The sequence below is a fragment of the Mytilus galloprovincialis genome, chromosome 1 (genome assembly GCF_965363235.1).
Source record: "Mytilus galloprovincialis chromosome 1, xbMytGall1.hap1.1, whole genome shotgun sequence".
NCBI lineage: Eukaryota > Metazoa > Mollusca > Bivalvia > Mytilida > Mytilidae > Mytilus > Mytilus galloprovincialis.
In genome coordinates, this window is record NC_134838.1 from 49221912 (window position 1) to 49248325 (window position 26414).

Genomic DNA, 26414 nt, shown 5'->3' on the forward strand with positions numbered 1-26414 from the left:
TTAACATGATTAAGAATCATATCCATCTTTACCAATAGAATCTTGTGTCATAAATTTGTAACATGTCCATGATCAGATGATGGCAATTTTAATCTTATTTATTTCAACATTTTCAAAAAGTAAAAAAAAAACTTGTAAGACTTATCTTAATGCTGCAATAATTAAACATTAAAACAACTGTTTAAAACATATCAACTTTAAATAAATACTTTGTCATCTGCAGATTCCAATAACAAACCGACTGTGCAAGGGCTGTACAATGTATAGCCAGTCAAGGTCGTTAATAACTTCCATTTTTCATTAACAAATTAGTCTCTTTTCAGAATTTGTTTAAAATTGTTTAGTACAGAAACACTTATTTGCACAATGAGAAAGATAAGGACAATGAAGGAAGGCAAGGAAGGATGAAAATTAATAAATAAATCACCTTGTTAGTATCAGCATTATCAACAACCTGCCCCTGGAGGATAAACAAAATAAAATAAATATGAATATATAAGCTAAATTATAAAGCATTGTTTACCAATCACCAAATGACTAGTTATGAAGTGAAACATGTCTAAATCAAAACCTGTATAAATTTGAAACCTGTCTGTCTAAAGTGAATTTTAGTAAAAGAACATACATTATATGCAGTGGTCTCGCTAGCCCAAAATAGAAGGGCGCCGCGCCCTGGGTGCCCTCAGCCGCGCCCTGGGTGCCCTTAGCTGCGCCCTGGGTGCCTTCATCCGCGCCCTTCTGCCCTGACGTCTTTTTCCAAAATTATCGTGTGCCGTTTTTGTAAAATTTTGTTTCATCGATTTCTGATCTCCAAGTTAATTACATATATGACACCTGTGTGATTGTCCCCAGGTTAATCATGTCATTACAATCAATTACAATGATAAAGACTTCAAAGGTGTTAATAACTAGGTAATTTAATTAAGACAATGTATCTTTTTGTCATAATTTTGATGACTGTGTCAGCGAGTGTGTTTAGCTTGGGTCGGCATTTTCGATCTCCAAGTCACAATGGAAGAGGTATATAAATGAAGACTTTCATGACTTTAGAATTGAATTTAAGTCATCAAAATAAAACTATGCCTTTACAGAAATGCCTTCCATCTCAACTTGTTAGCGACAAGCACAGTTTTTAATTAACCCAAACGTGGTGGAAATTGATTTTGGAGTTACTTCCCCTGTTTTAGCTTATTACAAATTTGTGCTCTAAAAATATTATCTAGTATAAAAAAAAAAGGAATAAATTACCAATTGAATATATAATAACATAATAATGTTACCTTAAAGATATTAACTGTCTTTGAACATATTAAAAAATATATATTGCAATTTCTACTTGATAATTATACTTTTAGCAATCCATGTTCTAAACATTGTTAAATTAGTAATGCTCTCAGTTTCAGATCATATGATGTATTAAAAGCTATAACTCCTACATGGATATAATAAAAAACACATATTCTTTGATAATGGGTAGGGTGAAGTTAAACTGTAAAAACATAATATATTGATGAAGATGTACTATCATGACTATATCATTCATAACTACACAAACAATGAAATAAAGACTATAGTTGAAAAGCATCTTTATTTAAAAAAAAACCAAACATATTCAGTAAAAAAAAATAAATTATTTGTTAACTTGTGATACACACAGAAACGTAGACAAAAAAATGAGCAGTGCCTTTTCTTATCATAAAAATTGCCCTGCCCTCCACTGGCACCCTGCCCCTTTTGATTTCTAGCTAGAGCACTGATATGAGTATTGGTGTTCTAATCTGTGAGAACAAAACACCTTTCTCATGTTTCTTATTGATGTACATGTAATACATACAAAGTTGTCAGTCTGTTATATTTTATGCTTTAGACAAACTTCATTGTTTTTTCATAATAATGATGACAGTTTTCACCAAGTTTCAGACTTTTTGAAAACTGAAATTCATTAAACAAATGTTTTTTTTCTCAAATTTTATCCAACACTTTAAAAACAATTAACAAACTGTGGATACATTTGTACAAAAATCAAGCTTGCATTTATGCATCCTTTTGGTGAATGAAAGAGTGTAAATTGTTAAAACGTGGAGAGAGAGTCTCTTAGATGATACTGTGGATTCATTTATTTTTGTGGGTATCAATTTTTGTGGATTGAGGAAAACTTGCATCTTCGTGGATATTTCATTTCATGGTTTAGCATGTTTAGTAATCTCTGTATGCAAAGCCTATATTCATTGATATTGAATTGGTAATTCGTTGAACATTTGTGGTTCACCTGTATCGACGAATAATAATGAATTGACAGTAGTTGAGTTTGGCATATTTATTGCTAAAGATTTCATTTTCAAACTCCTGTGGTATTGCACACATTACTGGTATACCAGTATTGCAAGCACCCACTACAGGAGATCCATATTTTGATAAAGTGAAGCATAAAATTAAATCTTTAGATCACTTGGACTGTGGAAAATTTATATTGTTGGAAAAAGAATCAACACAGGGCCCTGTCAGAGAAGGCAAATGCCGAAATGGTAAATAGTTCCTATTTTGGACGTTTCTTTTCCTTTCTTGTTATTTGATAGCAGTTAATAACACATGAAACATAGTTTGGTGTGGACATAGCAAGTTGGTTTTAATTTGTTAACCTTTTCGTCTTTTCTATTTAGCAACTTTCTGAACATTTTTATTCTCAGGTGTTGCAGATGACACGGGGAACGTCCCTTCCGGAAGTTGTCACCGGAAGTCGACTGTAGCGACACCTGTAGCCTGTGTACCTCAAGTTCAGAAGCAGACCACATTCAGCAAAATATGCTTTCTACCTTCTCACAAAAGTCGTTGCCTTTCTTAAAGGTAAACACATACAGTAATATTATCTTTGCAATACCAGTCATCGATGAAGATATCACCAGACTGGCCAATAACACTCATTATCCTAGCTAGGACATTGTTTTTTTATTATTTTTATTTTTATGCAATACACATGTATGATAAATGTCATAATGTTATACAGTATAGCGATTTCGGTTGAATCAAGGTGACTTTCATTCAGCAAGAGACATATTCAAAAGCAAATATTTGTAACACACATAGATAACTATCTTGCCTATATACATCATATAGATTCATGACCTTGACAGCTAGAAATTAACACCATATATTTTATGCAATACTGCCAGTAGTACAGATTATCAGATATATTGTCAAATCATATGATTTAGTGTGTAATATGAATTTGTACCTTTTGGTTTTTTTTCAATGGGAATGGTGAAATGTAACACACAATAAACATGGGTGAATGCATATATGTCAGATACTGTGTATATAATGTCTACGTTGTAATATCCTGCTTATAACCATGTGCATGGTTCTCTCTAAATCTTCAATTAAAAGTTCACTTGTTACTTGTCAATTCTAAAGCTCTGTAATGGGGGTCTCATTGGAGGGTTCTGATCCCGGATCCTGCTTACTGTTTTGTCAGTTTCCGGTATCCAGCTTATACTATGACTAGATATAGGTACGTAATTTTCATTTTTTTTTGTTATTTCCTGTGTCCCACTAGACTTCATTTCCTGTTTTCATGGCACAATAATTTGATTTTCACATGTCACGCTTACAATAAATCAGTAATCCTGTGTCATGCTTAGACCACAATGAGACCCACTGTAATAACATGGTAATCATTACAGAATCTCAGAATATCAACAGCACAATCATGATCAGGGGTTTATTATAATACATTTGTAGGCCTTTATATGGCTGAAATAACTGTGAAGGGGCCTTAAGTCAAAGAAGTGAAAGGACAAATTCACAATAGAAAAGTTTTGATGTAATTCAAGATTTGAGTTATTTCCCTTGTCAGTCATTTTGGAAATGGCTGATTTTCTTACTTGACAAACCAAATACAACCAAGTCTGATATGGATCCATTATAGATTGCAGTGATCAATTAAGGAAGTTTAAGGTTAAAGTAAATTAGAATTGTTCAGAAAAAAACTTTTTGTAAAATGTATTTGTCAATTTAACAAGTTGAATTTTGCTGATTTATGAAGGTTTTTGTGCACATAGACCTTCAACATGGTGATGAAAATGAAGTATAAACTCTTGCTCAAATTGTAACAAATGAAACCTATCTATCATTCTATCGTTAATGGTCCTAGATCTATGGCCATCCATTTTCATGATTTAAGGGCATCAATATTCACCTTTCTTTTTTTGCTTCATAAAAAGGATATTATCACATTAATAAATCAAGTACTGTGAAAGTATTTTTATTCAAGGGGAACTAATTTTCTCATCACTTGGCGTCCGTCGTCGTCCGTCTTCGTTAACTTTTACAAAAATCTTCTCCTCTGAAACTACTGGGCCAAATTACACCAAACTTGGCCACAATCATCATTGGGGTATCTAGTTAAAAAAATGTGTCCGGTGACCCGGCCAACCATCCAAGGTGGCCGCCATGGCTAAAAATAGAACATGGGGTAAAATGCAGTTTTTGGCTTATAACTCAAAACCCAAAGCATTTAGAGCAAATCTGACACGGGGGTAAAATTGTTTATCAGTTCAAGATCTATCTGCCCTAAAATTTTCAGATGAATCGGACAACCCGTTGTTGGGTTGCTGGCCCTGAATTAGTAATTTTAAGGAAATTTTGCTCTTTTTGGTTATTATCTTGAATATTATTATAGATAGAGATAAACTATAAACAGCAATAATGTTCACCAAAGTAAGATTTACAAATAAGTCAACATGACTGAAATGGTCAGTTGACCCCTTTAGGAGTTATTGCCCTTTATAGTCAATTTTTAACCATTTTTCGTAAATGTTAGTAATCTTTTACAAAAATCTTCTCCTCTGAAACTGCTTGGCCAAATTAATCCAAACTTGGCCACAATCATCTTTTGGGTTAGTAGTTTGAAAAATGTGTCCGGTGACCCGGCCATCCAACCAAGATGGCCGTCATGGCTAAAAATAGAACATGGGGTAAAATGCAGTTTTTGGCTTATAACTCAAAACCCAAAGCATTTAGAGCAAATCTGACATGGGGTAAAATTGTTTATCAGGTCAACATTTATCTGCTCTGAAATTTTTAGATGAATCGGACAACCCGTTGTTGGGTTGCTGACCCTGAATTGTTAGTTTTAAGGAAATTTTGCTGTTTTTGGTCATTATCTTGAATATTATTATTGATAGAGATAAACTGTAAACAGCAATAATGTTCAGCAAAGTAAGATTTACAAATAAGTCAACATGACCGAAATGGTCAATTGACCCCCTTAGGAGTTATTGTTCTTTAGAGTCAATTTTTAACAATTTTCATAAGATTTGTAAATTTTTACTAACATTTTCCACTGAAACTAATGGGCCAAGTTCGTTATAGATAGAGATAATTTTAAGCAGCAAGAATGTTCTGTAAAGTAAGATGTACAAACACATCACCATCACCAAAACACAATTTTGTCATGAATTCATCTGCTTCCTTTAATATTCACATAGACCAAGGTGAGCGACACAGGCTCTTTAGAGCCTCTAGTTTTGTTTTGAGAATATACTAAAATCCATGAGTTTAAAACCCCACGAACATGTGAATGTTGCTCTGACCACGAAAATTGATACCAACAAATTAAAAGTACTTTCGCTGTATCAAAATATTCTATTTTCAAATGCTACCATAAGATATTGATCTCTATAATTACTTTTAATCACACAATATCTACTTATTTTTTTTGGGGCAGTACGGAAAGACATACATAATTATATGTCATTATAATTATTACAGTTACACTGAAAGTCATGGTCAATATTCAATAAATAGAACAAAAATCACCAATAGCCTTAACCCTTTCGCCGATGAGTCCCGGTTTACCGGGATTCACGCTTCAGACAACTGACGATGAGTCCCGTTTTACGGGGATCGGAATACATCTTTTATGTTTCCCGCTCAAAACAGTGCAAACACGAGTTATCTTTCTTTGATGAATACCCGGATGAAAGTCAAAACATGGCGCTTCCGTTTGTTGAAAACCGTGTCAAAATCAGACGAAATTTACGGAATTTACGAGAATTTGAAATGAGGGAACAATTTTTTTGAAAGAAAATGGAAGAATTGAAGCCAAACTAGTATACTTTTTTGACATAAAATGTCGTTTTATGTACAAAACACTTGGAATGGACATCGTTCAGTGTGAGGAATTTGTACAGCCTCATAAAATTTTTCAAAAGTTTGCTGTTTTGGGTTAAAAAATTACGATTTGGGGTCAAAGAGCAGAATTTTGAGAATTTCACCGAGATAATGCCGAAAATTTGAAAATTTGAATATTTTATGAGGAAAAAATTATCAAAACATGAATAAAACTGTTAACACGGTGTTAGTGAATGAAATAAATACACAAATATCTACAAACAAGTTTTTATTGACATTTATTATGAAGATCTCCCACTTGAGCAATAGTAGCCAGGGAAGCCATCGTCTCAGAGTAGCTTCTGTCTGGGCAGCAATCGGTGAAAGGGTTAAAGGATTTTTGTACATGTATATATAATAAACTATTTTTATATAATAAATATAAAATATCCCTGAACTAGTATATATTTGTTTAGGGGCCAATTGAAGGACACCTCCGGGTGCGTGAATTACTCGCTACATTGAAGACCTGATGGTGACCTTCTGCTGTTGTTTTTCTTATGGTCTGGTTGGTGTCTCTTTGACACATTCCCTATTTCCATTCTCAATTTTATTATAATAGAAAAAAAATATAGGTTATCCATCCATGACACAAAATCAGTTCATGCACTGCTAAAAGCCTATACACATTAAAAGCAAAGGAACATTGCTTTTATTGCTATTTTTCATCTCAAAGATGATATTATATGTTTACCAACATTTGATTGTATAATGTAAAATTACTTTTTTTCCCAGTATATGTACATGTATAACTAATTTCATGTGGCACTAAAATATAACTATTAAAAAATGAATTTTAGGGATCATCAAGTAAAGTTGTAAGATGTCTGATTGTATCACAGAACAGATCTTATGCCAGTGAAGGTAATGTACAGTACATGTAGATATGCAATAGTAAGATCTGTAGACATCTTGGTTTTGTTAAAGAAATATAAAATCAATAAAATGGTAAGGGCTTCAATCACAGTAACTCATTTCACTAAAAATCTTGTGACAAAAATAGTGAGTCATGGGACACATACACATGTACTATATGAATTATGTCAGACTAAGATTTGTCATAAGATGTTTTTGTGAAAGGAGCCCCAGATTTACGTTCATTGGAAAAAAATTATGTTTATAGACTTTGCAAGTTGCAGTGCACATTCAGTTAATAATTGCACTTGTCAGTTAATTTTTAGTATGCAGTTTTAACATGCCTACTGACTTTTCACTATTCATGACTTGATAGATAAGAACAGCACATGTAGCCAAAACTGAGAGTTGTCGACTTGTGCCATCAAAGTATATATGTAATTGATTAAATAGAAAATAAGAACAGAAATATCATGCTTAATTATTTTAAAGCCAGGCAAATAAAAACAGATCTATCGATGATGACCAGCCAGTGCACTCTGTTATGATTTCATTAACCAGTATTTTAAAGATATATATATATAACACTAAACAGCTGGTTATATTTAGTGTAAAATTTCTGTTTAGTTAATAGTTTCCCTTTTCACCAAACATGAGCTGTCTCCCATTTGTTAAAATTGCAGCTTTTATTTTGACATGCACTGCATTGTTCATAAAAGAAAATCATGCAGCTCTTTGGTTTTTTTGGTTGATGGAATGTAATATATTACAGGGTTATTGCATGAATATTGGGGAATATTGGGGAATATTGCCCCGAGTAGAATTTTATATTGCATGAGCTTGCCAGTGCAATATATGTTCTACGAGGGACAATATTCCCCATTATTCATGCAATAACCCTTTTATTGTATAGCAATATCATATTTGAAAGTAAAAATTGGTTTAAACTAAGATTTTGTCGTGAAGACATCATGAATTTTTGAAGATTTATTGCACTAGTTCAATATTAGAATTTATTGCACGCCAACTTCTGGTTACTTTCTGTGGGAAATATCATATTGCTATGCAATCAAATTGAATACTGTAAATTCAGGACTTATTGCATCCATTTATAAATGTGTTTTTAAGGGAATGGATAAAAATGCAAGATTAACTTTTGTAATTTCAGAACAATCTGCATAAATGAATATAAAAACAGTTGTGCCTTATACATTGTATATGTTCCCTAAAGATATATTTATTTTCATATATTTCAGCTGATAATGACTTAGTTGTGATTGGGTCTGGACCTGGAGGCTATGTTGCTGCCATTAAAGCTGCACAGCTGGGACTTAAAGTAAGCAAGATTTACAAATCAAATTTGTTTATTTAAAAACACATTGTCAAAAAAAAGTGCTGGCTCATTTTTCAAATAAAAAAAGTAAGAAGATGGTTCTTGCAATTCAAGGATAAATTACTAAACTTTAAGACTTGTTGTCTATATTGTACCGCATTTTAAATTTGAAGAAACATATTTAATACATACTTTACATGAATTTAAAAGGCAATATGGGGTAAACCCCAAAATACATTTATAGATTTGACAATTAAGAAATGACTGTAATATTTTTTCAGTCTATGAAGAAATAACATAAAAAATTTGGTGCACACTGAATAACGGGCGTAGCGGGTTATTTAACAGTGTGTACCACATTTTTTATGTTATTTCAAATAGACAGAAAAAATATTACAGTCATTTCTTATAATTTAATTCTAAATTCTATTTTAAACCATAGAAAACCATGAAAAAACGTTTTTGACGTCACGGCCGTATGACTAAATTATGTCTATGGGCTCATAACAAAATTATGTCAGCCAATCAGAAGACGCGTTACATCCAAAATTAAATTATTGACTAATAATCAAAGAGTTGTAATATTACCAAATTCCTAAAAAAACGTTCTTTTATGTATGTTTTAATGCTTTATTACAAAAATGAATTATGAATTTTTTCAATATAATTCTATGTTTTTTTTTATCTTAGACAGTATGTGTGGAGAAAAATGAGACATTAGGAGGAACTTGTCTGAACGTTGGGTGTATACCATCAAAAGCATTACTCAACAACTCACATTTATATTATATGGCTGCTGGTAAAGACCTCAAAACTAGAGGCATTGAATGTAAGTTGTGAACATATAATTAGTGATTCAGAAGATTTTATTTTTATATTTACATAAGTCATTTAAGTATAAAAATAAGGAGATGTGGTATGATTGCCAATGAGACAACTATCCGCCATAGTTCAAATGAAGTGAATTTAAGCAATTATAGGCAACTGTACAGCCTTCAACGATGAGAATATTGAAATAATAACAATGAAGTCCAACAATAATTTGGTCTTTTCTGTACCAAACCTTCTGCATTTAAAAGACAAACATGTTGGTTTTTTTTTTAAATAATGGAGTATTGAGAGATAAACTTAATATAACTGCTAAGCAGGACTAAATTTTGGTTTCTTAATAGCATATAAAGATAGTTTGATATGAAACAAAGTAAAATAAATGAAAAATATTTCATGAAAGTTGCTAAAGCATGTCAAAAATTATTTTATGAAACAATTTATAGTATATTTTTTAGATTTTAACTTTTAAGTATAAATTTTGTAAAAGTAACCATATTATACAGTGTTTTCCCAAGATATTTCATATAGCATCCTAGTAAAAAGGGGAATTTAAAATACCATCTTGTTTCTAAAAGTTATAGCATCACAATCTATAAGAAAATCAATTCAGATATCATCACATTTAAGATTATAGCATCACATTATCATGATGCTGAAAGGCCCTGGGGAGAACACTGATATATATCCAGAAGAATATTTTTTTTCTAAATTCAACACGAATGTTTGTCTCCTACTTTTCCATGACACTTTTTACAATTTTTATCCTCTTTCATTATATAAACACTAAATTAAAGGATCAAATGATAATTCATTCTGATATTCTAATAATAAGAATTTTCACATATGAAAATAAGTCAATCAAAAAATTAAATAGATTATTTATATGCATTGAGTCTGATTAGTTTCGGATTTCTTTTCAAACTTGTACGATTGTTATTTTTCAAATGTGCAGAATTATTTTTAATTATAGTTGAAAGTGTCAAGTTGAATCTTGATCAAATGATGGGACAAAAAACAAAAGCAGTAAAAGCCCTGACAGGAGGAATAGCACATCTCTTTAAACAAAATAAGGTAATGTCTATTGTAAAATAAGTACAGGTATATTATAACATTTCAAAATAATGAAAATGTAGATTTACATATATGTTTTTTTTAAATCTTAGAAAATTCATAAATAGTTATAGTAGACTCTCATTAATCCTAACTAAGTTGTCTACAACTCTTAGATGAGTTAAATTTTGACTGTGGTACCAATGTTTTTTGCATATTCATCAGTATTTGTGTCATGAATTGATATGCTGTGTCCCTTTTTTCAGTAGGATTTTAGTGGTGCTAGGGTGAAATGTATTTACCAAAAACATAAATTTGATGTTTATATCTCCATTAAAAAAATGTCAAAGTACTACCTCAGTGAACTTTGGTTATTAATCACAGTGTTTTTTTTAATGACACTCTATACCTATATAGCTAAGACAGCATTTTATTCATTAATTTACAGTTAGTATTGTGATGAGCTGTCTACATTTTGTTCTAGATTTATGCAATCGACAGTGATGATTGATGGCAATGAAGATCTTTCTCTCTTATGTTATATTATTCTTGAGTTGTGTCCCTTTGATAATTCATGTCAAAATTCAAAGAGCTAAGACTTTTCTATGATCACAACAACCTCAAGATTATTATTAAATTCAAATTTATTGGCAGAGTGATATTTCTTTTCTTTAAGGGACCACATCAAAAGATCAATGTAGGATAAAAAACTTAAATCTTCAACATTAACATGGTTTCTTCAGAACATTCAAACATTATAGATAGATGTATACTACCATTTAAAAATATTTACACATTTTCAAAGTCAATTTTTTGGTTTAAATGCATACAAAAGGCTATTATTTGAACTTGGAATTATTTTTGATTATGGAATTTACATAATTTCTTGTGTTGGATTTTTTTTTATAAATTCCATGTTTATTTTGTATTATTATTTTTTGAGGGGAGCATAACACTTTCCACACAGTGTATTTTGTATAGATAGTGTTGTGTGCGGCACAATACATTCTATTGAAATTGTACTATCTTCTTTGTAATAGAAAGTGTTGTGCGCGGCACAGAACATTATAATACAGAATAAACATAGAATTCATTAAAAATTTCTAACACAAGAAATAATGCAAATTCCATAATTGAAAATAATTCCAAGTTCAAATAATAGCATGTTATATGTTCATGATATTTATCATCATTCTTTTATTCAGGTAACACATGTGCCAGGTTATGGTAAAATAAGTGGTCCAAATGAAGTAACAGTTGTCAAAAGTGATGGTACAGAAGAAAAGATAAGCACCAAAAATATAATGATTGCAACTGGGTCTGAAGTTACACCATTCCCTGGAATAGAGGTATGTCATTTATTATAAGTTGAACTCATTATAAGTAAATAGATTATTATTGTAAAATATTATAAAGGTCAAAAACTAGAAATGTTAGCTAAGTCTCCTTCATTGAAACACAACATAATTAATTTTATGATACTTTGTTTTATCTGGATTAAAATTTTGGCTCCTATACAGAATCTCAGTGTTGCGATTTCTACTGGACCATTTGTTCAACTATGCTTAGACTGGATCTCACACTGTTAATTTGCCCCATTTTCACGGTCCACTGAACATGATACTGTGTGTACTGTGGACACATTCTTGTTACATAATACATCTATCAGAAAAGTATTGTTAATTGCTGATATTTACTCAGGTATGGCCAAAGTTTTTTTATATACATCATACATTTTAATTAAAAGAAAATTACTTTTAACTGTAGACAGACATTGTACCAAAAGTGCTTTAATTGTTTCATTTTTGATATGAAAATATGTAAATGAAAGACAGTTGTATCTTGTTATAGCATTTGTCTTTAATATTTTGAATATTTCATAGATAGATGAAGAAAAAGTTGTGTCATCAACAGGTGCTCTGTCCTTGAAAAAGGTACCAGAAAAAATGATAGTTATAGGAGCTGGTGTCATTGGAGTGGAACTGGTAAGATACAATTAAAAACCAAACAACCTTACCAAATCAATAAGATGCTTATTTCACATGTAACCAAGTCAAAACAATGCTAAATTATTGCTGTTTTATCAGTTTTTTTCTAGGATTGGCCCTTCAATATCAATAGTATAACTATACAGATTCTGTGTTTTAATGTATTTGTTTATTTCTGTCAGTAATCTTATTAAACCATTTACTGTATGTTTATAGGAACATCTTGCATTTTTTTTTTTTGTTATATTTACTCTTTCCCCAAAAAATTGTAAATGATGTATTTTGAAATTAAAGGATATACATGTAGAAAATATGATTACTATTTGGGCCACAATTAAAAATATTTCAGTTTGCCCAAACCCGACCCATGATGACTTGGTGTGGGTAGGTAGGTAGGCAAATTCTTTTTTTTTTTTCCTTCAGAATTTGCATGAAAATATTATAGCGAACCCTATGATAGTTTTCCATAGATTCACCTGCAAGTTACCTGTCGATTTAAACTTTTGGCAGTTCTATTGTCCCATACAACAGGTATTGTTCTCTGTATAGTTTATTCACTCAGACCTTTAAATTTCTTCTAGGAGAAATATATCACTCATTGATTAATTTACCTGAACAAAAAATTGAACTGTCAATGATGGAAAAATACTTATACCAATATTAAGAAAGGACTCACAAAACTGCATGTGGTGTTCATGTGGTGTTGTATTTATTCAATACCAAAAACTTGTTTTTAATGTGTTCAATATTAACACTGATTTAAAAATTAAAAGTTGATTTCTGATGAAATATTCAATATTTTTGTGTGTTTGATAAATAAAAATTTGAATATTATTATTTTTAAATTAAGGTCTTCATAAACATAGTCTATTAATTAACAACAACAAAAACATGCAAATTCATTGGAAAATACTAAAAAATGTGTCTAAAATAAACTTTTTATTATTAAATCAGATTTTATATTGAACAGATTGAAAATATATTAATGATATATTGAATAAATACAATATTGCATACAGTTTATGTGAGTTTATAGAAGTATTTCAATAAAAAAACCAGATAATTTTTTGGTCAGGTAAATTAATCAATGAGTGATATATTTCTCTTAGAAGAAATTTAAAGGTCCTGGTGAATAAACTATACAGAGAACAATACCTGTTGTATTTGTTAGATGGGACAATAGAACTTACAAAAGTTTAAATCGACAGGTAACTTGCAGGTGAATCTATGGAAAACTATCATAGGGTTCGCTATAAAAGATCTTAAAACAGTACATCTGTTTTTTTCGTCAAACCTTTGTAGAGTCAACCAAAAGCCATGAATTTAAAACCTCTATACATAAATTAGTCTACTTCATGATTTGTATCCTGAGATGTTTATAACCCTGACAATTGCTACATGTGTGAAAGGGCTGGTGGATTTATGAAGTGATTTTCAACAGTTACATCAACACGATGTTTGTGTAAAAAAATATCAGCTGACTATGTATTGATTTAATTTGTTTGCAGTTTTTAAACCCTATATCTATTAAAATAGATTAAATGTCCTAAAATATTTTAAATGAATTATTATCTACCATCCATAGTTTCTGTCTTTTTTTTGGTTTTGAAAATTTATATTTTACATTATCACACAGGTAAACTAATTTGGCTATAAATAGATCAAAGCATGTTCTGTAGAATCTCCAAACTAAAAACATATTTGTTATAATTTTATTTCTTTAACTAATCAAGTTTAAATTTTTGAAAATAATCATTATTGATAAAGTATACCGGTAATTGCATAAAGTTAACGTTTTCTGAAGACTATTTTATTTTTAGGTCATCAGGTTCCAGAGGCTTCCTCACAAATTTGTATAAAAATCCCACCATAACATGTGTTTACTTTTGCACATGTGAAAAAAATATTTCTGACAAAAGCCAGATTTCTCTTGTCAAAGGGGATTTATATTTATATTGCAATAAATTATTCAGAAGGAGTTACATTCAGTTAAGATTATATTCTGATTCTGTGAGCAATTATAGTTAAATTCTCCCAAACAGCAACGTACTGATCTTGTCAACTGAGACTTGTAAATTTGAACTATTTGAATAAAAAGGCATCTAATTCACATGATAAAGGAAGATTATAATTAAAGACAACAATTTATCAAGAAATAATTCCTTTTTATTCAGTAAAAACAAAATCTTTTTGCAAGATTGTAAATTCGCAACTTCCATATCCATTTCCTGTCAGAATAACATTGAAATTTTTTTTCGATTGCACATGGTTTTGAACAAATCTACCTGAATATTCTTATCAGATATTCGTTTACACGATGAAATTAACATTGAGCATATAGGTAAGGGTTTGGTAGTACAGACAACTACAGAGTAAAAAAAACTGTGCCACTTCACATGTTTCACTTCTTTACGTTCGTTAAGTCAGAAGATAAAAACAGAGAACATCGAATATCGATTAACTGCATCTCTTATGCGCTTTCTTTTAATCTTATTCATAGTTACTTTCAAACGCAAAGACGACAAACTTTAAGTTTTATACGATGACGGAGCGGACACGAAAAAAATCCGCAAAAAAAAAAAATTCTTCTAAAAAACGTCAAAAAAAGAATTTGAGTCGGCGGGTTTATTTTGGGTCGGTCGCGTTTGGGCAAACATACAATCTTTTTATTTTGGCCTTGTTAAGTTCAAACTTGGGATCATGTTGGGTTCAGATATACAGGCAGGGTTTCCGCTGGCGGTCGCTATTTTCGCAATTTGCGAAAAAATAATAATTGTGGCGATAAAAATTCGTCATTTGCGAAAGAATTTGGCGAAAGAAATATATATAACGATTTATTTTCCTCCATCTTGTTTACTTACTTTTTTCGAGATTCTCGGACTTAACCGGATCAGACAATACTCGGAATTCACCTTGACCTCATTAAGATTTGGACAGAAAATCAATAAACAGCTGATTGCATTTTGTCGCTATCAACAACAAAGAACTAATTAATAAAGGTGTTGATTGAATTCTTTGACAAAATGATATGGTTAAATGACTTCAGCTAAATGTCACATACAGAATTTATTTACCACTTTGCGACGACGTGTTTGAAGCAAACTTTTGACGTCTCCTCTCCTTTTAAAGATTGTTTAGAAAAGAAAGCTATTGTTGTGACGAAAAATGTTCAAAAGCAAGAAAAATTTAAGATTTAAAACTTTAATTACCCTTTGACTTCAATATAGGTAATTGATTAGGGAGACTACTTTAAAGTCGTTTGAGTGACACACGTGTTTCAAAAATAGTTTTACGTCTCAACTTTTTCATTTACGATGGTCAAGAAAAGAAAACTGTTGTTATGAAGAAATCTATCAAAAAGGTGGAGAACAACCCCTCGAAAATGAGAGTAACCCTTCAATGTAATGACTACAAATGACATGAGGGATTAATTTCATGTGATAAAAGTTTTGTTTTGTTGTAAAAACCACTTCTTAGTACAAAAGGGCACATTAGTATTTTTCTTTAAAAGAAACTTTGAATTCCCTACGAACTATACTGGTATTATATGATCAAAGCATGTCCATCAATTTTGTTATATTTCAGAACTTATATCTTCTTTATTAATAAAAGTATAGTGGCCCCCTCATTTAGAAAAGTTGTTTAAAATACAATGAATATTTTTCCCTTTTAAGTTAAAAAAAATCTGTTGTTATAAAGTAAATGTTTAGTGTTTATTCATTAAAATGTAGACTCTAAACTAAGTTTGAGAGAAGAAACATAGACACAATGGGGCAAAATCAGGGGGGTGTAGAAAAAAAGGTAAATTTTAAAAGACAAATATATTTATGTTACTTGGCGAAAAATATATTGTTTTGGCGAAAGAGGTGGCGAAAAAAATAATTGACCCAGGGGAAACCCTGTACAGGTATTTATTTTCTTTCTTTTAACTGTTCCATGTTTTCAGATACAATGTATTTTAAAAGAAAATGATGGTAATGTTTAAGAAAATTAGATTGGTAAACAGTACATATTGCATAAGTTTTCTTTACTGGCATGTTAGTTCAAAGAAAATTATTTGAACTGTCTGGTGGTGCTGATTTACATGATGAATAATAATTGATAGAATTTATAACTTCTACAGGGCTCTGTCTGGCAAAGATTAGGAGCACAGGTCACATGTGTGGAATTCTTAGGTCATGTAGGTGGTATGGGCATTGATATGGACGTATCGAAAAATTTCCAGAGAATTTTACAAAAACAAGGACTAAAATTTAAACTTGATACCAAAGTTATAGGTGCCTCAATAGATGGAAACAATATCAAAGTTTCTGTAGAAGGTGTTAAAAACCAGAAGAAGGAAGAGGTAAGGTGTAGTTATATTGAAATAATCTCAATGGAAATATTTCATAAAGTTCAATTTGTAAAAAATATTGCAATGATGGAAGTTAGTATAGATTAAGAGGATATAAGAGAAGAAGGAGAATATGTTTTATTTCTATTTAATGGTTTCGTAAACAGCATAATACAATCAGGGATCTCGATGGCCTGTTTTACGATGGCACCCCGCCATCGTTCAAATGTCTTGCGCCATCGTCAAATTACTCGTGCCATCGTTAAATTGTCTTCCGCCATCGTTCAAAACTTCATCGTTTTTTTGTAGCCCGACACCATTTTTTTTATCAATTTATAATCAAATGCATGTAATTGCATAACCCTTAGGCTTTTTATGTTATAATCCAATACAGTTCTAACGCCTGAGGGATATCCGGATTAAGATCGCTAATTACTTGTACCTGAGCTTGTACAGGTAGATCAACAAACCAGACAGGAGAATACTATCTGAGGATAGACGATCTATTTGTCGAAGTAATCAACTAAGTTTCAGCAAATGATTATGATAATTTAGATTAAATAAATAAATTAATAATCCAGTTACAAAGAAAACAGTTTAACAAGTCGAACACGTGCTTTATTTTGACTTACGCAATCAGCATCCCCCTTTTTTAAGAAGTACAAAATAAGACGCAAAACAGTAAATATTATTTCATCGCAAATAACTCGAGTACTGCTGTAACGATAATTTAGAATTACTTTAAAAGTTTAAAAGTAAAAACTTAAATATTTCCTGTAAAGAAATATCGTATCTAAATTCCGAATTCCTTTCGTATATTACAATAAAATTGATACATCCGCGTTTCCGGTTTCTATTCAGACTCGAGAGATGCATGTTGCACAGCATCAATTTGCCAGATAAAGTCATTAAAAACCTTTTCATTTGTCAACGTTTGCTTTACAAATGTCTTTAACCTTTTACATAACCCGTACGAATCGTTTTGTTGTTGCTGCAAATCAGCCATACCGGTAATGGGCTCTGAATTTGACAGTGTCCATGAAAATAAGCTCCACATCAGATGATTTTTAACCCCCATAACAATTACCAAAAATACAAGAAATCTACATGGGGACCTTCATGACAGCTTTTGGTCATTCTCGACTAAGGGGGGACCATGAAGACTTGGCATTTGAATGGTTAAAAATGGCAATAAATGAAAATATTGATACTTCTAATTCTATAATGAAAATTCAAATAAATATAATTTAAATAAGCAATGAATTAGCATGTTCACCATTCCTTGTATGGAGGGATAAAATACTTCCGATCGGGCTACACTGTACAGCGTAGACACGGTTTGTAATGGTGAAAGTTCCTCCATGGTTCAATTTTCATCCATGGAGATCCCTGACAATATCAAGACATTCTTTAGCTAACATAAAAAAAACACAATAAATTAATGAAGCATACATACATTTATGTATAGATTTTCAAGCTTATCTCAAAATAATTGCAAAAGCTTCAAATTTTTATTGAGATATTTAAAATGTACCTTCCGTTTGAGAATGAATTCCACTTTCTGAAACATGTTAATTTCAGATCGACTGTGATACGTTACTGGTGTGTATAGGAAGACGACCCTACACAAATAACATTGGTTTAGAAAGTGTTGGATTGAAGGCTGACAATAGAGGAAGGGTAGAAGTAAATGAGAGGTTTCAGACTTCTGTTCCTAGGTATGTCCATACTTTTTTTGTTACATACTAATCGTAGAAAATGACAGATTCCAAACCAATGAACAGTTTAGTGATTATTTTAAGAATAATGTATATATAGAAACAGTTAAAATTAAGCTATATTAATTGGTACACTTAGAACAGTGCTATCCAAACAACAAAAAAGAATCATCTTTTAAAATATAATGATGTCTAAAATGAATGTCCAAAATATTTTCTGAAAAACTTTCAATGCCTATACATTTTGTGTAATAGTTTATTTTTGAATACGGGAATACTTGTCAGCATTTCCTTTTCACATCTAGTTTTCTTCCACCTAATATAAAAGAGGCCAAAGATACCAAATGGAGATTTAAACTAACAAGTGGAAAATAAACTTACAATACCACGGCAAAATAAAAAAAGGCTTAAGAGGCTGTCCAAGTAAATATCAGGCAAATCCTATGATGTGGGTGGCACAACATAATTTTTTTCCCACTGAATTTTTGTTTCCAATGCAATGTTTATATCATACAAAGGATATATATGTCAAAGATATTTGTGAATCAACAGTGGATGGCTCAGAAAATGATTTTAAAGTTCACTAACAATGCAACAAAATTTTGTACAAAATGAAGAGTTATCTCCCCTTTTCAATGAATTTTCAGTGCTGTCTATGTATTTTGTTTTCTCTTTATTTGTTGCAGTTAATAAAAAAAAAGTAAATTTAACTTTAAGAAAGAATGAATTTGTGATAGGAAATAGATAAAAAAAATTTGGAAACAAAATATGTCATGTGCCATCCACTGCCTGATTTTTCCATGGAAACCCTCTTTTAAAATAAAAAAGACTTATATAGACATCCAATAATATACAAAACACAACATAGTAAACTAAAGACGGGTCTTTTCAAACAAAAGCAAAGTTAGAGATCTTACATGTGAATTACTATTAATATTATAATTGTCCATTTCAGTATTTTTGCTATTGGAGACTGTATCCATGGTCCTATGTTAGCTCATAAAGCTGAAGATGAAGGTCAGTATTAAAACATGACAAATAAAAGTAAGTCTTGCAAAACATTGTTATAAATTTGCGTATTTTTAATATATTGACAAATAAAAATGTCAAGTTTCATTGCAAATTAAATCTAATTGCAATTGATATAATTTATATGAGAGCAAAAAAAAAGAAGATTCTAAACTAAAATGAATATTTTTTACAGTCATTTAATGTGTTTGACAAGGGAGATAATAATGTAAAAAAAAAAAATCAAAAACATTTTTTTTTCTAATTTTTTGGTCATTTAGTTTTTTATTTTCTGTTTTTAAAAGAAATAGACATGATGTTGTCGTCAGTGGATTGCTTCCGTTATCCGTTACATATAAGTTTTGGTTTACAGTTCTGTTCCATGAAGTTGTGGTCAAATCAACTTGAAACTTAGTTTATATGTTCCTTATGATTTTAACTTAAAAAAAAATACAAATTAGGGTTTTTACACAGATTTTTTGTCTGACTGCTTTGGTTTATGGTTTGCCGTCAGTGTTGGTGTTCATCTACTATCAATCCTCAAATTATTTTTCAGGTATTTTATGTGTTGAGGGCATTTGTGGTGGAGCTGTACACTTAGACTATAATAATGTCCCATCAGTAATATATACTCATCCAGAGGTTGCATGGGTTGGTAAAAATGAGGAGCAACTGAAAGAGGAGGTAATGTTAGTTTGAATATGCTGTATTGTTCATATTGCTGCCCCTTAATTGGTAATTTAATGGAAATTTTGCAGTTTTTATACGACCGCAAAAATTTTTAAAAATTAGGTTGTATACTGGTATCACTTCGTCGTCAGCGTCGTCCAAAGACAGATTGTTTTCGGATAATAACTTTTGAAAAAGTGAAAAGAAATCAATAAAATTTTAACACAATGTTTATAACCACAAAAGGAAGCTGGGGGTTATGGTCCCAAAGGTTAAGGAATGAGGGGCCCAAGGGGCCAAAAACAACATTTATCTAGTTTCAGGACAAAAAGTTGTGTATTAGTATTTTAATTGTTCTGAAATTGTACCATAATGTTTAATACCATAAGTAGAAGGTTGGAATTAATTTTAAGGGGTTATTGGGCAAACAGTCTAGGAATGAAGGGCCAAAAACAAGCATTTTTCTAGTTGCAAGACAATAACTTGTTTGTAACTGTATGGATCTCTCTGACATTGTACCACAAGTGACCATATAACACAGGGAATGCTGGGATTCAGTTTGGGGTTAATTTTCCGGAATATGTAGGAAAAAAGGGCATAAAAGAAGCAATTTCCTAGTTTACAGACAATAACTTGTGTTTAAGTGTATGGATCTCTATAAATTTTTACAAGAAGGTTCAATACCACTAAAGGGAGGTTGGGATTGATTTGGGGGGTTATGGTCCCAATAGTTTATGAATTAGGGGCCAAAAAGGGGGCCCAAAATAATCATTTTTGTAAATTTTAAACATTAATTTATGTTTAAGTGTATGAATCTCTCTGAAATTAAATCACAAGTTTCAAAACCATGAAGGGATGGTTAGTATCGACTTTGGGGGATTATGGCTCAAAGTGTTTCGGAGTTAGGGGCAAAAAAGGGGAAAAACTAGGTATTTCTGGTCAATGGACAATTAAGACAATTTAAAAGCAATGTAAGGGAGGTAATTCTAAAACATTTAATGTTCAGATTTACCTCCCTTACACTACTTGTATATTATGTATAAAGAAATGTCAGGCTTTGCACTAATTACCAAAAAAAAAGGGGGTGGTTGTTGTTTTCAATTTTTTTTCCAAATTTTTGAAAAGTTAAAAGAAGAAATCTTTAATTGCACAATATTGCGCAATAGATTTGTAAGATCTTGACATTTGTTTTGTGTCAGAAACCCATAGTATGTCAAAAATTTGATCGCAATCCAAATTCAGAGCTGTATCAAGCTTGAATGTTGAAAGCTGCGCCCTGCGGAGCACCTGCTTTGTTATTATCCTGAATATTATTATAGATAGAGATAAACTGTAAACAGCAATAATGTTCAGCAGAGTCAGATCTACAAGCAAGTCGCAAAATTGTCTGTCGACTCCTTTAGGAGTTATTGCCCTTTATAGTCAATTATTAACAACTTTTATAAAATTTTTATGCCCCACCTATGATAGTAGAGGGGCATTATGTTTTCTGGTCTGTGCGTCTTTCCGTCCGTCCTTCCGTCCGACCGTCCTTCCGTCCGTTTGTTCAGGTTAAAGTTTTTGGTCAAGGTAGTTTTTGATGAAGTTGAAGTCCAATCAACTTCAAACTTAGTACACATGTTCCCTATGATACGATCTTTCTAATTTAATTGCCAAATTAGACTTTTGACCCCAATTTCACGGTCCACTGAACATAGAAAATAATAGTGCAAGTTTCAGGTTAAAGTTTTTGGTCAAGGTAGTTTTTGATAAAGTTGAAGTCCAATCAACTTCAAACTTAGTACACATGTTCCCTATGATATGATCTTTCTAATTTAATTGCCAAATTAGAGTTTTGACCCCAATTTTATGGTCTACTGAACATAGAAAATGATAATGCGAGTGGGGTATCCGTGTACTATGGACACATTCTTGTTTGTAATCTTTTACAAAAATTTTCTTCTCTGAAACTACTGAGACAAATTTAATCATACTTGGCCATAATCAAAATTAGGGTATTTAGTTTTAAAAAAAATTCTGATGACCCCACCTTCCAATCATCATGGCCAAAATGGTTAAAAATAGAACATAGGGGTAAATGCAGTTTTTGGTTTATATCTCTGGAAGTAAAGCATTTAAAGCAAATCTGATATGTGGCAAAAATGTTCATCAGATTTAGATTTATCTGCCCTGAAATTTTCAGACGAATCCGACAACCTGTTGTTGGGTTGCTACCCCTGTGTTAGTAATTTTACAGAAATTTTGCAGTTTTTTTGTTATTATCGTAGATAACATTATAATATCTACTGTTAATTATGATTTTAACCCTTATTTTTCATGATTTCCAAAGCATCAGTAAATACAGTTGAGCGACACAGGCTCTTGAGAGCCTCTAGTTTGTATTTAATTTTGAAAAGTGTAAAAATACATCAAAACACTAAGGTAATTTTTACCTCTGTCAAAAATCGGTAAAAATGCTGTATTTTGTATCTTTAAACATAATTTTTTTTAATTTTTGGTTCTCAGTGTTGTCAACTTTGAATGATTTGGACTACTAGATGTTTAGTATCAAGCACCTTCGATCATTCTTAGAAAAGAAATGTCTGGTGTACTAAATTATAAGTCTTGATTTTCTTTGAATTTTATTATTTTAATGGAACCAATTTTGTGACTTTGGAAAAAAAAAAATTGTCCTGTGTTGATTTTTGGGGTTCTCACAAATTCTTTAAACAAGCCCAGTAAAAATACAAATTTTTATTAATAATGTTAAAGTAATTATTAAAGTTTACCTCAACACATAATAAACATGACAATATATATTATGAATTCTATTATTTCAATTTTTGTACTAATTTCTTGATTTAAGAGACTCTTTTCAGTGTTTATTAAACTATCAAAGCTATCAGTAACACAGTTTAAAGTGTGGTATTTTAAAACAACAAATGCAATACAATCTGTGTATATTTAAATATAATAGAATTGGCAAGTTTATTTTGATGGAAAGTTATGTTCGTTGTAATTTTCATTTGCTTACAAAAAATAACTACAGAAATAGAAAAATAGTGTGAAAATCCTGACAAACTTTAATTTAAAATATGTCTTGTTTTACAGGGAGTTGAATATAAAGTTGGTAAATTCCCATTGGCAGCAAACAGCAGAGCTAAAACAAATGATGATACAGATGGTTTTGTAAAAGTTTTAGCAGATAAAACAACAGACCGGTTACTTGGATGTCATTTTATAGGATCAGTAAGTTTTATCTTCTTACACACCATCATATCATGCAAGTGGCAGGTGTTTTCGAATCAAATCTTTAATAAGATTAAATTATCTGTTTTCCTTCCGCTATGAAAAATACATTGATGATGAGAATTGCATTAAATACCTAAATATAAAAAAGAAGATGTGGTATGATTGCCAATGAGACAATTATCCACAAGAAACCAAAATGACACAGAAATTAACAACTATAGGTCACCGTACAGCCTATAACAATGAGCCAAGCCCATACCGCATAGTCAGCTATAAAAGGCCCCGATATTACAGGCTCCTGACTTGGGACAGGCACATACATAAATAATGTGGCGGGGTTAAACATGTTAGCGGGATCCCAACCCTCCCCCTAAATACCTATAACCAATTAGACAATAGTATACACCGTACATAAATAATAAACATGATAAAGAATCATACTTGATAATCTCACACAAGATTTGACCACATACACAAAGTAAAATCAGTTGACCTCTTGTTTTCAATATAGAAATAAGGGACTGCAATATGATTGCTTATGAGACCTCTTTGCACATAAAAACCATGGAGTGAGGATTTAAACAACTACAGGTCAAACCAATGATAAATATATTCAAATAAGGAGATGTGGTATGATTGTCACTAAGACAACCATCTATGAAGATGATGTCAGCATTATAGACAACTGTTCATTCTTCAAGAATGGGAAAAACCCATGCCATATAGTCTGCTATAAAATGCCCCGAAATGGAAAAATATGAAACAGCCCTTTAAAGCCTTGGATAACAAAATGTTAAGCCATAAAGAGAGAAACTTATGGCCTCATTTATTCTAATAGCATAAAATAAAAAAACAATTATGACATGGACAACCATCAACCATAATGACAACCACTGGACTACAGGCTCCTAGCTTAGAGTATATGGATATAAGAATATGTGGTATGAGTGTCAAAGAGACAACTCTCCATCCAAGTCACATTTTGTAAAAGTAAACTATTGGGAAGCCTTAAAGTACCTTCAACAATTAATCTTAATTTTGTTAAATATTTTGCGTTTTAAGGTTGCTGGAGAACTAATTAATGAAGCTGTATTAGCCATGGAATATGGAGCATCATGTGAAGATATTGCCAGAGTCTGTCATGCACATCCGGTAAGTCATATATAAATAAAAGGTATACCTGTAAATAGTTTATTCTAAGCATGATTTTGAAATGCATCCACAGTTAGCAGAGGTATTTACCTTTTAGTGGCATCAATGGAGATATTTTTTACCTTTTAGTGGCATCAATGGAGATTTTTTACCTTTTAGTGGCATCAATGGAGATTTTTTACCTTTTAGTGGCATCAATGGAGATTTTTTACCTTTTAGTGGCATCAATGGAGATTTTTTACCTTTTAGTGGTATCAATGGAGATTTTTTACCTTTTAGTGGCATCAATGGAGATTTTTTTACCTTTTAGTGGCATCAATGGAGATTTTTACCTTTTAGTGGCATCAATGGAGATTTTTTACCTTTTAGTGGCATCAATAGAGATTTTTTACCTTTTAGTGGCATCAATGGAAATTTTTTAAAAGTCTGAGATTAGCCACATTAGAGAAAAGGTTTGACTAAGAAAATGAACATTATTTGAAGTAAAAAAAATATTTTCAAACTTTTTATGAATTGATAATTATTGGATTAAGATTTTGACTCAATTTGATAATTTAAAAAAAAAATACAAATTGGTGCATTACTTTTGTTGTTGTAAAAAACAACTTTAAAAACTTTAACACTGTCTAATTTAGTAAGTATAAAAAAATATGAACTCTGTGGAATCACAGACTTTGAAACCATACAGAAATGACTTAACTATTATTCTTATCAAAGAATAATATGTACATACATATTTTATTTCAATTGTAGACCAACCATAATAAATTTGTATAACAATTACATGCATTGTTTCTTCATTTTCAGACTGTATCAGAAGCCCTTAGAGAAGCAAATTTGATGGCATACTGTGGAAAACCAATCAACTTCTAAAATCTCAATAGACAATATTTTCAAATTGTTTCATGAAATAGTATGAACACACAGCTTAAATCAGGTTCAACTTATCGTCATAAGAACTTATATTATTACATCTACTGGATTTTATCCAAGTTCAACCATGTTTTCCAATTGTGTGGGCTATTTGTTTCATTCATCACTGGGTTGATACAATGTAATATTGTACCTTCATAATACTAATTATGTGCCAAACAAAATATCTTTTTGAAATGTTGATGATTTTAATTAATTTTTTGATAGCTGATTCTGTCTTCTCTTGCATAAAGCTTGGCACATTATGAATATACTTATATGCTATATGTTCCTATTGCTATCTCTGTTCAAAAATAGAGGGTTAAATTATAAAGTTATATAAATGACAACTGAAGGTTTATAGTAAAGCATAAAAGATTGTTTTGGGTCATTACTAGGATGAACTTAAGTTTTAAAATGTTTTAAATAATCATATGCTATATTTAAAAAAGATCTGTCCCATTGAAGTGCTGTTAAGTTATTGTATAATTTTGTATAGAGAATAAAACTATAAAAAGCTATGTACAATTTGTTTGTTTATTGTTAATTGAGATATTTCAGCTAACCCCATTTAGTTTGAAAGAAATCCCAAGAAGACTCTTTGCATAATTTGCTGCTGTATGGCATCAAGTTTTACCCTTGTCGGTCTGTACATATGCCTGTACGTCCAAAAGATGGTTTCTCTTCTCTAACTTCAGTTTGCCTCCTCCAAATGCAATGAAACTTATACGCAATGATTATTACCACAAACAAGTCAAGTTTGAATTTTGGGGGCATCATTTTAACCATTCTAGAGTTACGCCCCTTCACAAATGGAAACATAGATGATTTTTTTTGTTTCCTTTCTCAAAATTAAGTTTGCATCAACCAAACGCTATGAAACTTACAATATGCAATCATTCCATACACCAAAGATACTCTTAATATTGCACATTTTAGAAACAAATTTAACAGGTAAAACTTAACATTGATCAATGAACCATGAAAATGAGGTCAAGATAAATTGAACCCTGCCAGACAGACATGTACACCTTACAATCATCAATGTTTTAAATAAAGTTGACCTATTGCATACAATGTCCAAAAACAAACTTAACTGCTTAACTAGGAAAACTTATTATTGACCATTGAACTATGATAATGAGGTCATGGTCAGATGATAC

At 31.1% G+C, this 26414-nt stretch overlaps 2 protein-coding genes across 2 annotated transcripts in view; one reads left to right on the forward strand and one right to left on the reverse strand.

Annotated features, from left to right (window-relative positions):
• The window catches only part of LOC143076947 (uncharacterized), a 63385-nt gene extending 60639 nt beyond the window's left edge, over positions 1-2746 (reverse strand). Inside the window, exons 1-2 of the mRNA XM_076252846.1 lie at positions 2640-2746; positions 428-460 (exon numbers count right to left, since the gene is read on the reverse strand). Of these exons, the coding sequence (XP_076108961.1) occupies positions 428-460; positions 2640-2675 (69 nt within the window). The 5' untranslated portion in view covers positions 2676-2746. The remainder of the gene's footprint in view (positions 1-427; positions 461-2639) is intronic.
• LOC143076958 (dihydrolipoyl dehydrogenase, mitochondrial-like) lies at positions 2710-25772 on the forward strand. Its single transcript, XM_076252857.1, has 14 exons — positions 2710-2844; positions 6972-7035; positions 8283-8362; positions 9050-9188; positions 10161-10261; positions 11446-11589; positions 12124-12225; positions 16352-16573; positions 18143-18279; positions 19235-19296; positions 19844-19971; positions 23047-23184; positions 24250-24339; positions 25147-25772. Exons 1-14 carry the CDS (start codon positions 2803-2805, stop codon positions 25210-25212), a joined length of 1515 nt encoding a protein of 504 aa, XP_076108972.1. The 5' UTR covers positions 2710-2802; the 3' UTR covers positions 25213-25772.
• Positions 25773-26414: the final 642 nt, after the last annotated feature.